Source organism: Lolium rigidum, chromosome 1 (assembly GCF_022539505.1).
Source record: "Lolium rigidum isolate FL_2022 chromosome 1, APGP_CSIRO_Lrig_0.1, whole genome shotgun sequence".
NCBI classification, from domain to species: Eukaryota; Viridiplantae; Streptophyta; class Magnoliopsida; order Poales; family Poaceae; genus Lolium; species Lolium rigidum.
Genome location: NC_061508.1, coordinates 131754059 through 131766841, shown reverse-complemented (window position 1 = coordinate 131766841; position 12783 = coordinate 131754059). Strand labels below are relative to the sequence as shown.

Here is a 12783-nt window from a genome sequence, read left to right as displayed (position 1 = left end):
AATTTTTAGGCATAGATGCAGTTGGATGGCGGTCTATGTACTTTGTCGTAATGCCCAATTAAATCTCACTGTACTTATCATGACATGTATGTGCATTGTTATGCCCTCTCTATTTGTCAATTGCCCGACCGTAATTTGTTCACCCAACATGCTTTTATCTTATGGGAGAGACACCTCTAGTGAACCGTGGACCCCGGTCCATTCTTTTATACTCGAAATACAAATCTGCTGCAATACTTGTTTTATTGTTTTCTCTGCAAACAATCATCTTCCACACAATACGGTTAATCCTTTGTTACAGCAAGCCGGTGAGATTGACAACCTCACTGTGTCGTTGGGGCAAAGTACTTTGTTGTGTTGTGCAGGTTCCACGTTGGCGCCGGAATCTCTGGTGTTGCGCCGCACTACATCCCGCCGCCATCAACCTTCAACGTGCTTCTTGGCTCCTCCTGGTTCGATAAACCTTGGTTTCTTTCTGAGGGAAAACTTGCTGCTGTGCGCATCATACCTTCCTCTTGGGGTTCCCAACGAACGTGTGAATTACACGCCATCATGGTGGTGAAACAAGTTTATCAATCACAGATGGTGAATCAAGAGCAGCAGAGGTACTCAGAGTTGTACCTTTTCTTGTAGTGGATGGTAATATGGCGACTTTAGGATCGCGAGATTTACCCATGATGGAGAATTTGCAGCGAACAATATCAATCCAAGTGAACTTCCAAATAAAGCTATGCTCCCCGGCAACGGCGCCAGAAAACAGTCTTGATAACCCACAAGTATAGGGGATCGCAGCAGTCTTCGCGGGTAGTAAAACCCAATTTATTGATTCGACACAAGGGGAGACAAAGAATACTTGAAAGCCTTAACAGCGGAGTTGTCAATTCAGCTGCACCTGGAAACAGACTTGCTCGCAAGAGTTTATCAGTAGTAACAGTTTTATAGCAGTAGCAGTAGTAAAATAACAACAACAGAGTAACAAAGACAGCAATAGTGATTATAGTAAACATCAGGATTAAAATACTGTAGGCACGGGACGGATAAAGGGCGTTGCATGGATGAGAGAAACTCATGTAACAATCAAGCAGGGCATTTGCAGATAATAATAAAACGGTGTCTAAGTACAAAGCAATCAATAGGCATGTGTTCCAATTATAGTCGTACGTGCTCGCAATGAGAAACTTGCACAACATCTTTTGTCCTACCAGCAGTGTGGCAGCCGGGCCTCAAGGGAATCTATCTGGATATTAAGGTACTCGTTTTAATAGAGTACCGGAGCAAAGCATTAACCCTCCGTGAACACATGTGATCCTCACATCACTACCATCCCCTCCGGTTGTCCCGATTTCGTCACTTCGGGGCCATTGGTTCCGGACAGACGACATGTGTATACAACTTGCGGGTAAGACCATAAACAATGAATATCATGATGAAATAATAACATGTTCAGATCTGAGATCATGGCACTCGGGCCCTAGTGACAAGCATTAAGCATAACAAGTTGCAACAATATCATCAAAGTACCAATTACGGACACTAGGCACTATGCCCTAACAATCTTACACTATTACATGACCAATCTCATCCAATCCCTACCATCCCCTTCAGCCTACAGCGGGGGAATTACTCACACATGGATGGGGGAAACATGGCTGGTCGATGGAGAGGCGTCGGTGGTGATGATGGCGATGATCTCCTCCAATTCCCCGTCCCGGCGGAGTGCCAGAACGCAGACTTCTGGCTCCCTAGACGGAGTTTCGCGATGTGGCGGCGTTCTGGAGGGTTTCTGGCGACTTCGACTTTCTCCCGTGCGTTTTTAGGTCGAGGGCGATAAGTAGTCCGAAGGAGGGCGTCGGAGGCTGATACGTCTCCGACGTATCGATAATTTCTTATGTTCCATGCCACATTATTGATGATATCTACATGTTTTATGCACACTTTATGTCATGTTCGTGCATTTTCTGGAACTAACCTATTAACAAGATGCCGAAGAGCCAGTCTTTGTTTTCTAGCTGTTTTTGGTTTCGAAATCCTAGTAACGAAATATTCTCGGAATTGGACGAAATCAACGCCCAGGGTCCTATTTTGCCACGAAGCTTCCAGAAGACCGAAGGGGAGTCGAAGTGGGGCCACGAGGCGCCGCCACACTAGGGCGGCGCGGCCTAGGTCTTGGCCGCGCCAGCCTGGCGTGTGGGGCCCTCGTGTGGCCCCCCGCGTTGCCCTTCCGCCTACTTAAAGCCTCCGTCGCGAAACCCCCAGTACCGAGAGCCACGATACGGAAAACCCTACTGAGACGCCGCCGCCGCCAATCCCATCTCGGGGGATTCTGGAGATCTCCTCCGGCACCCTGCCGGAGAGGGGATTCATCTCCCGGAGGACTCTTCACCGCCATGGTCGCCTCCGGAGTGATGAGTGAGTAGTTCACCCCTGGACTATGGGTCCATAGCAGTAGCTAGATGGTTGTCTTCTCCTCATTGTGCTTCATTGTTGGATCTTGTGAGCTGCCTAACATGATCAAGATCATCTATCTGTAATACTATATGTTGTGTTTGTCGGGATCCGATGGATAGAGAATACTATGTTATGATAATTATCAAGTTATTACCTATGTGTTGTTTATGATCTTGCATGCTCTCCGTTATTAGTAGAGGCTCGGCCAAGTTTTTGCTCTTAACTCCAAGAGGGAGTATTTATGCTCGATAGTGGGTTCATGCCTCCATTGAATCCGGGACGAGTGCGAAGGTTCTAAGGTTGTGGATGTGCTCGTTGCCACTAGGGATAAAACATTGATGCTATGTCTAAGGATGTAGTTATTGATTACATTACGCACCATACTTAATGCAAGCTTGTCTCGTTGTTTTGCAACTTAATACTGGAAGGGGTTCGGATGATAACCTGAAGGTGGACTTTTTAGGCATAGATGCATGCTCGATAGCGGTCTATGTACTTTGTCGTAATGCCCAATTAAATCTCACTATATTTATCATGTCATGTATGTGCATTGTTATGCCCTCTCTATTTGTCAATTGCCCGATCGTAATTTGTTCACCCAACATGCTTTTATCTTATGGGAGAGACACCTCTAGTGAACCGTGGACCCCGGTCCAATTCTTTACATCGTATACAATCTATCGCAATACTTGTTCTTTATCGTTTTCACGCAAACAATCATCTTCCACACAATACGGTTAATCCTTTGTTACAGCAAGCCGGTGAGATTGACAACCTCACTGTTTCGTTGGGGTAAAGTACTTTGGTTGTGTTGTGCAGGTTCCACATCGGCGCCGGAATCTCTGGTGTTGCGCCGCACTACATCCCGCCGCCATCAACCTTCAACGTGCTTCTTGGCTCCTCCTGGTTCGATAAACCTTGGTTTCTTTCTGAGGGAAAACTTGCTGCTGTGCGCATCATACCTTCCTCTTGGGGTTCCCAACGAACGTGTGAGTTACACGCCATCAGAGGCCGGCCGAGGGGGCCTCACGCTAGGGCCGCGCGCCCCCCTCCTGGGCCGCGCCGCCCTAGGGTGTGGGGCCCTCGGGCCTCCACCTGACTTGCCCTTCTGGCTCCATAAGTATTCTGGGAAAATAGGGCCTTCTGTATAAATTCCGAGGTTTTTCCTGAAAGTTGGATTTCTGCACAAAAACGAGACACCGGAACAGTTTTGCTGAAAACAGCGTTAGTCCGTGTTAGTTGCATCCAAAACACACAAATTAGAGGCAAAACAATAGCAAAAGTGTTCGGGAAAGTGGATACGTTTTGGACGTATCACGGTGCCATGGTGGTTGCTTGCTTCGTGGTCGGCGACGTGCCCATGCTTGTGATGGGTGAGGTAATGTCACCATATTGCCATATATGTGAGGCTAGAAAAAGCATGCGAGAAACCAAACAATGGCGGTCGCTTCCCTACCCGGTGCAGAAATGAGCGGTCCAGGCGGCCAAATAACATGGCTTTTTCTAGCCCATGACCTATCTTGAATGTGCATGTGCTTTCTTCCCACGGACGCAGTGGTGCAAGAAATCGGCTCATGCTACCAAACGGACCCTTAGTGAAGGATTTTTCTGCACCAATTGGGTAAGTGTCCTCCCTTAAGTTTGGTAGGCTGTATATAACTTTTTTCTTGGCTGATACATTGCCGGTTGCACATGAGGCTGCATATTATTACTAGTGGCGAACGCACAAAAATACCTCAGGGTGGGCACACACCTCTAATTTGTAATTTTTACAGCTCATGTGTGATAAAAATATGCTGAAATGACTAAATATAAAACATTTTCTAAAAATTTAGGGTGGGCCACGGCTCACCCAGCCATCTAGAAAATATGTGTGATTATTACCATGGTTTAAATAAGAGCTTACTATGCCATTACATATTACACTATGGGCGGAGTACCTAAGATGCTCATTTGCCTATAGGCATAAAAAGCTCTAGTGCTCCTTGTGCCTCTTTGGAAGTATCATATCTCCCATAACCATTGATTTTATCTTGACAAATCATAGACTTTTGTATTCTCTCTCGGAACATCACATACCACTCACATGGTACAAGAAGAAGAAGGTACAATCATACAATCATCACAAACATTAACGAAATCATATCAAATCATCATAAGTTCACAACAAATCATAAACTAAGAGGAGTATGCATGATTGTTATCAGAAGTGGATCATAAGTTCATCTTACCACTAACATTACAGTGTTAACCTGCCACCACAACATAAGTGGGTGTCATCCTAAGTACACCGCAAGGTCACCGCCACATGAGGAAGAACATACCACCTCATCAAAATATACATGCCATAAGAAGTTTGTAAACCCTACCTACAACAAATATGTATATCATCAACATGTCATCATGGTGACAATCATCTCTGCAACAATCTTAGCCACCACTTTAGACACAGGGCCCTCCATTAACACCTCCACCACCTGGGTCTCAACAATAGTAGTGATTCATCCATGAAAGAGGCGATTTTTGAGTCCCCACCGCATATCATGGCCCAGCTAAAACCTTCACACATTGAGTCCTAAGAATCAAACCTTAGGTTGACCGATTTGGTGTCTCATAAGAGGCGAATTTTTCTTCAACAACGAGGCACTTAAGTGATATTATCATCCTCAAGACTCGCCTTCTCAGTATTATGGAGATGCTCGTAGAGATAAGATGTGCATGTTTGCGTTCATATAGCTAAGTATATATATTTATATATGATTCCAACACAATGAGATTCCAGAGAATCTACATGCTAGCCCAAAGGTAACCCAATCAAACTAAATATCCTAACTGAAGCTTTACGAGACAAGTACGAGCTTCCCCTCTTAGTTGGAGCTGAACGGAGTGAATGTTTTAGTACTTAGCGGATAGGGTACGAGAAAGATTGCAAGAAAGGAATGAGATCCCATCCCATGAGAAAAAGAAAGAGAAGAAAAAAGAGAGAAAATAAATATTTGTCAAAGATTATGTACAAGGAAAAAGAAGAAGAAAATAAAAATTTGTCAGGAGAGAAAGAAATATAATCCCTTAAAAAATAAATATAATCAACAAAGTTTGGGGACATGGGTTAAACAAATAGATTATGTCATGGAAAAACCCTACAAAACATGCATGTGCGAAGTTTTTTCCTGCCACAACAGAATGACTGTATCTGTCATTGCAGGCCTAATTCTGTCGGAGCTAGACAGCTAAAATTGTTCTCTAAACTACAAGCCCACTAGCTCGTTTGGGTGCTGTATTGGGCTTTGTGTATGCCCATGTGGTCTTATGGGCCTGAAAACGATATCATCTCATCTCCTCGTCCGCAGCCCGCACGCCGATGGGAACTAGGGTTGGAGGCCAGCACTATATAAACTGCCTCATACCCTCCCCTTCCAACGCAACCAGCCGCCGCCGGGGCCAGCAATGCCCACAGGTGAGATCGTCGGTTGTTTTCCCCTGCCTCGTTTTCTTGACATCTCTCGTCTCAATCAATCTGTATCTCTGATCGGGGCCTGTGATGTGAACAATTTGTCCGTACCATCTGATATCTCTGATGATTCACATTTGCTAATGTATCTCTGAGGCCCCTCGATCTGATATTCGTTCTTGGTTTTCCCTCTCTGTTCTTTGTTTTTGTATCGAGATCCAGTGAATCGTGCCAGGCAACAAATTAGAGTCTCTGATGCGCTTATCTCCGTAGCGACTTCAGTGCTGTACGTTGCCGAGAGCTATCCGGGAGATAATTATCATGCATGGGCGGTTTCTACGTACGGCCTGTGCATCCTTGTCTCCTACACCTTGTTATCACTCTCACGTAGGATTTATTCCAAGATCGATTAGGGTTCTTCGTTTGCGAGGCAACAAATTAGAGTCTCTGATGCGCTAAATCCCATAGCGACTTCGGTGCTGTACGTTGCCGAGAGTGAACTCCGGAACAAGCTTCATGCGTGCAACGTCTCACGTACGGCATGCGCGTCTCTTTGTCCGACACTATAAATCCTTTACAGTTTCGCCTCTTCTATATCAGTTTGGTTGAACATTCATTTTGAAACGCTGCAATTGAATTTTCGTATTTTTATCATTGAGTTGTCCTATTCAATATGTTTTCCGGATGGAAGACTGGACAATCCAGTAACATACCAATACCAAACGACAACGGAAATGACCTGTTCAGATAAACTGCTCGAAGCATTTCCAGACCTTCAATGAATAACAAAGAATTTCTGATTCCTGAAGTAAGTAATAATATCGACTACAAAGAAGTACGGTACTTCTGGAGTTTGCTTCAATCAGGGACGCATCAATTTGACTTCCAATATTTAAATTTAATGTCTTGTCCTGAATGCAAGTCTACCATGAACAAACTTCAGTATAAAGAATTTGCACTGCATTATACTAAGAAAACACGAAATGTCTCCAGGGCCTGTGATGTTAACAATTTGTCCGTACCATCTGATATCTCTGATGATTCACATTTGCTAATGTATCTCTGAGGCCCCTCGATCTGCTATTCGATCTGTTTTTTCTCTCTGTTCTTCGTTTTTGTGTATTAGGACTTCGGAGCGATCCGGGAGATAATTATCATGCATGGGCGGTTTATACATACGGCCTGTGCATCCTTGTCTCCATACACCTTATTCTACTGTAGAATTCTTCTAAGATCGATTAGGGTTCTTTGTTTGCGAGGCAACAAATTAGAGTCTCTGATGCGCTAAATCCCATAGCGACTTCGGTGCTGTACGTTGCCGAGAGTGAACTCCGGAACAAGCATCTTGCGTGCAACGTCTCACGTACGGCATGTGCGTCTCTTTGTCTGACACTCTAAATCCATGACAGTTTTGCCTCTTTTATATCTGTTAATTGGAAACTCATTTTGTAACGCTGCAAACGAATTTCCGTTTTTTACCCTTGATATGTCCCATTCGATATGTTTGCTCGATGTAATAGTGGGTAGTCCAGTAAATAAATCACAATGAAGTGCTGAGACATACCAATTTTCTACAAGAACATAAATGAACATAGGACCTGGGCTGTTCTCTGAGACAATATCAGGACTTGTGCGATATCTTTCGAGGAACTTCTTGGCTTCGGATGTATGGAGAAACCTGACATTCACTACTGAATAACGAATAATTTCTGAATCCTGACGTAAAGTAAAAATGTCGATTACTTCTGGAGATTGTTTCAATCTGTAGATGCATCAATTTGGCATCCAATGTATGCATTTAATTTGATCCCCTGAATGGAAGCTGAAGAGAACAACGAAATCTCTGTTGGGCCAGCGAGGTGAACAAATATTTGCAAAACACCCTGTGCCCTTTTTGGTGCAATATCCATGAACACCTCATTATTAAAACTAATTGGTTTATTTTTCTGCCAAAAACTAGTGAATCTCGAGATTTCTTGTTGATATCACTTATGATAATGATACTATTTTATGGAACCACACTACGAAAGCGCCTGCTAGTTTTCAAACCAATTTATGTTACCCCTGTAGGAGTTCACAACAATTTTTTAGGGGTCACAAGAACAATATGAGCATTGCCAAGGATGACTATTCGATATCCTCAAACATCCTATCTGTAAACAATCTGTTGCTTTTGAATTTTGATAGGAGAACATCTAGTACAAGAATATAAGTCTAAGGATTTTTTTTGCTTATACAATTTGATCCACATCGAATTTATATATATCAGAATAGCGGATAGAGACATTTTTCAAGGAGTCGGATCTACTTACTTTATGGTTCTTTCCAATTTTATGTTGGGTTTGATAAGAATTCTTTTTGCATTTTTGATAAATAATTGACAATCGACAAAAAAACGTGTTTTTTCATCAGGCCATACTCAAGTTTTGCGGGTCAAAGAAAGAGCAGCTTGGACTTTCAAAACTCATACACTGGATGGGAGAACAAAGAATTCTTATTCAGGCATGAACAACAGCTACTTTAGCTTTGCATGCAGAAGCCGAGTCAATGGAACTTGGAGCCCAAATGGCAGATGACTTGGCACAGATAGCAGATGAACTTGGCCCAAACTTTGTCTGATCCGACTAGTGCAAGAAATCCAAGAAGAAACCCAGGTCGCTGGGCCATTACACAAGTGCTACGTCAATATATGAAGGCAATGGATGGAAGACAAGCGCTTGTTCACAGGATCAGGACTGCGGATAAAGAAGCTCATGAAATTGTTATAAATCTTAACCAAAGCTCTTGCGTCTTCATTTGTGCACGAGTTAGGCACAACATTCATCAATCCCTTGTTTTAGCTCAGATAAAAGCTCTTGATGTGCAGAAACAAGCTCAATGCTTAGTGTAATACGTTTATAAATAAATGAAGAATGCCCCAAGTTCCAAAAGGAGAGTCCGGAACAAGCTCAATGGGTGTGCTGTCTCATGTAGACATCAATATTTTCTGTTTTGCTTTATGGAATTGGCATGGCTAAGTTGGAATGCGCAAGGTCTTATGATGAACTAATTCCGATGTTCCTTCAATCTCATGATGAACTAATCCAAGCAAGAACATATTTAATTTAAAGGCTTCTCAAAAGAAGGTTTGATCGCACAAAAATGTTGTATGACATACTCACAATTTACATCTATTCAAACGATTCTATCTGTATACACTGTGAAGAACTGGTTATACTTGGAACGTATTTTAGCACTTACATTACTCAAAACCATTCTCTCAAGAACTGCTGATGCAGCCTGACATCTAGTCAAAACCGAAGTCTCAGCAAAAAACTGGAATACATAATCTGATCATACAGACCTGGTTATCATTTTCCTTGCTGATCCTAAGAGTTGGGCAAAAGCTTGCCGTTGTACATCTTTTCAAGCAACTTCTTTGCGTCTGGTCGTCGGAGAAGCCCTTTGTTGTTCGGGACGCCTGTTCCAAGACAAATTGGGCAGACCAGCTTCCCCCTCCCTACATGACAGTAACCATAGAAGTGTGTGATTTACAAATAAACCTGTAAAGTGAAAAAATGAAGTCTTGATGGATATGAAATCTAGTACATTAGCACAAAACAATGCATACCATAGCAATTCGGGCATTCTGTGAACTCATAAATATCTTTGGCTCTCTTTCTGTTGAGAGCCTTCCATTTCCCTGTGCCGCCACACATATCACCTGAATCCAGCTGACAATGAATTATTGAAGGATAACACAGTTTACCAGTTTTCAGGCCAAGAATTTTGGACGAGTCAATACAGCTAGTATATTTTTTTGCGGGCAGCTAGTATATTTGATTACGGGAAAACAGTCAATGTTGTTAAAGATGTGAAGAAATGAAAACTACTAGAAATGCAGGATTCCCCCTATATATTCTTATGACTGATGAAAGCATGTAACATCAACAAGGACAACACAGTTTACCAGTTTTCAGGCCAAGAATTCTGGACGAGCCAATACAGCTAGTATATTTGATTATGGGCAAACAGCCAATATTGTTAAAGATGTGAAGAAATGAAAACTAATAGAAATGTAGGATTTCCCCCTAAACTCTTGTGATGCCCGTGGCCATACAACTTGTGAAGGTTTAAACACAAAACTAGCTTCCAATGAACCATGTTTGCAGTTACTAATGAATGTAGCAGTTCTGAAACACATGCTGCAATTGTAGGCTAATCTATGAACGAAGTTACTCTTCCGAACTTCTGTTCAAGGTGGAGGAGTTCTATTCTTATGACTGATGGAAGCATGTAACATCAACAAGGCATAATGGCACAGAAAGAGATCAAAGTGGCCCAAAAAATCTTACATATTATAGCGCCGCCACCGCCACAGTTCCTGCATACTGGCTTTTGCATATCTGCGGCAAGTCCATTCGGTGTATAAAGTGTTGGGCCCGACGCACTGATCAATGTTACAGCACATAGGCAAGCAAGACATTTTCTTCTAGAAGGGGTAGTTTCTTCATCCTATAAGAGAGAAAAAGCACATCAGACTTCTAAGTAAATGTTACCCGTATAAGGTTATGGTAAGCGACTAAGTGTAAGGAGTAACAAATCCAGGAACACGAAATCGCTAGTTACCCATACACCCGTTTGGCTCTTTAGACATTGTTCGACAGTATTGGGTTGATATAAGACTACTCTATGATGAAATAGACATTTCACTCAAACATCCTCCCCCAACAGCATGGTTATGATTGCCACTTGCTACAAGTCGCTGCTCAAAGGAAAGCTAGTGTGTGTTGATAGTCGACACATAGGTTCTGGACAACCCGGTTCTTGCCTTTGTTGATGAATAATCCTTGAGGTTTGATTATATAATCAGCAGTCCTATATCGTCTCACCTCTTCCATCAGAAGAAGCTTGATTCTCAACTATGTGACTGATAACCGTTAACCGTGAGACAGTAAGGCTCTAACTGACTATATAGTACTATCAGCATAGTCATATCACGGTGTTATGTAGCTAGAAGTTAAAACACTATGCAATTTGAAGACTTCTAATGCTAAACTAACGTTAACGAATAACACTATGCAAGTTTGTGAAGACTGGAGGGTAACTGGAGTTGGGAAGAGAAGGGAACACGTCGCACAACCTTGGCACCGGTGGCTGACTTGCTTGTTGCACATTCCTCTGCATCATCCGGTTTCGAGCAGCAACTGATTCGGCGCCGCACTGAAACATTACCAGTCGTCAAAGCACACACATTAGTTTCCTTCACAAATTGGGCATAATCATGTATCGTGCCAAGAAGAGCACGGCAGGTAACAGCGCTGAAGCCTGCTAATTCGCAGCCCCAGATGGAGCAGCAATCCATGGACGGTACTAGCAGAGAAGATTTTTACTTACCATCGCCCGGCCGGCGGAGGCCGCCACCAACGGCAGCGGTGCGGGGGCGAGAGTAGAGCGACAGAGGCGGCGCCGGCACCGTCGCCGGCGAGAGGAGGAAGTGGGAGCTGATGCCGGCCATTTCTCACACACGTCTCCGCAGCAACCTCTCTCACTTCACCTTGTGGCGCTACGAGGACCAGAAGAGGGTGGAGCAGCGGCACCGCGCTTGGAGATTGGGGAAGCCAAATATCTGGCCCGGCTCGGTCGGACCGCGTGTCGTTCGACAGCTCGAGTCCGGCTCGCACCCAACCGGAGGGCCGAGCTCGCATCACTCGACGGCGAGTAAATTACATATACATACCATTTTGAGGCAACGGTTAGTAATTTTTACAAGTAACTACTACTTCTAGGGCAGGAAGTAACAAATAGAGCAACTCTTGTGTTGACACTGATTTAACTGCGCGGACCCACATGTCAGAGCAAACGGCCGTCAGCCAGCCGTTAGAGCACAGCCATTAGACATGTCTGGTCGTTCTCCTGGTCGTCGCACAGCTCACTCATTCTCCCGCCGGTCCGCTCGTCGCTTTGAGAAGTTTGGCAGCAACAGCACGCTGCGCTTGCTGGCCGCACCCCCGCGCTCGCCGGATGTCGGATGATGCTTGGCCAGCTCGCCGCGTCCTCGCGGTAGCTCGCCCGCTTATGCTCGGCCAGCTTGCCGTGCCCCCGCGCGCTAGCTCGCCCGCTGATGCTCAGCCAGCTCGCCGCGCGCGCCCGTTGATGCTTGGCCAGCTTGCCGTGCCCCCGCGCTCGCCGCTGATGCTCGACCAGCTCAACGCGCCACTGCGCTTGCCGGCCGATACGAGTGGCAACAAAAGCTAGGATACATGCGTGCTAGCTCATAGCAGTTCGTGCACGCCCATTACGGCCGTGAGGACAGGTAAGTTTCCACGGGAATTTCTCCATTGTGGGTTAGACAGGCCCTGCGACATGGTAGCAGGAAATCAAACCGGTGGCTCTAAAATTTGTGGTGAGCTGAAGACAGACTAGAAAAAGCGATGGAGCGACTTCTGGATCACGACGAGGTAGAAGACCAACGCGTAGGCGCACACTGGGGATGTGGGTGGAACGGTGGTGTTGACCTGGTGCCGACGGGCGACAGCTGTGCACGCGCGGGTGGGCTTCGCGGCCGGAGCGGCGAGTGGAGATGCAGCGCGGCGTGGTTCTCAGGCGCGGCAGCGGCACGGGTGGAAGACCATAGCAAGGTGCACATGCGTTCGCCGAGGGTGCACGACCTCCGCAGTAGAGCTCGCGGGCGCGCAACCGTCGCAGGCGAAGGCGCGAAGGAGCTTGCGGGCGCGGCAGCCGGCACGGATGGAGATGGTGCTGTCGCAGGGCGCGGTCGAGGCGGGGCCGGACGGCGTTGGCGCAGGCCGGCATGCGCGCGCGGCGGCGCGGACGGACGGGCGCGGGAGACTGCGGTCTGCGGCTTGTTCTTGCCGCTGCTGGGTTGCCGCACATGCGCGCGC

The 12783-nt window shown here is 45.4% G+C and overlaps 1 protein-coding gene and 2 non-coding genes across 3 annotated transcripts; 2 read left to right on the top strand and 1 right to left on the bottom strand.

Annotated features, from left to right (window-relative positions):
- The first annotated feature begins 5981 nt into the window (after positions 1-5981).
- On the top strand, positions 5982-6059 carry LOC124685558. The gene has a single exon (XR_006997543.1). It is a non-coding gene; the product is annotated as a small nucleolar RNA snoR117 (small nucleolar RNA).
- An 833-nt stretch (positions 6060-6892) lies between these two features.
- LOC124685554 lies at positions 6893-6970 on the top strand. The gene has a single exon (XR_006997539.1). It is a non-coding gene; the product is annotated as a small nucleolar RNA snoR117 (small nucleolar RNA).
- Positions 6971-8978: 2008 nt separating this feature from the next.
- On the bottom strand, positions 8979-11396 carry LOC124651785 (protein PHOTOSYSTEM I ASSEMBLY 2, chloroplastic-like). Its single transcript, XM_047190821.1, has 5 exons — positions 11276-11396; positions 11022-11206; positions 10234-10393; positions 9510-9602; positions 8979-9398 (listed from the first exon to the last, which is right to left on the bottom strand). The coding sequence occupies exons 1-5, from the start codon at positions 11394-11396 to the stop codon at positions 9268-9270; spliced, it is 690 nt and encodes a 229-aa protein (XP_047046777.1). The 3' UTR covers positions 8979-9267.
- Positions 11397-12783: the final 1387 nt, after the last annotated feature.

Excerpts from the sequence above, each read along its gene's own strand:
- LOC124651785 (XM_047190821.1), bottom strand. The coding sequence starts at position 11,396 with ATGGCCGGCATCAGCTCCCACTTCCTCCTCTCGCCGGCGACGGTGCCG. Across the intron at positions 11,207-11,275 it reads CCTCCGCCGGCCGGGCGATG|GCTTCAGCGCTGTTACCTGC; the intron begins GTAAGTAAAAAT and ends GCGAATTAGCAG. Across the intron at positions 9,603-10,233 it reads CGGTGGCGGCGCTATAATAT|GTGATATGTGTGGCGGCACA; the intron begins GTAAGATTTTTT and ends AGCTGGATTCAG.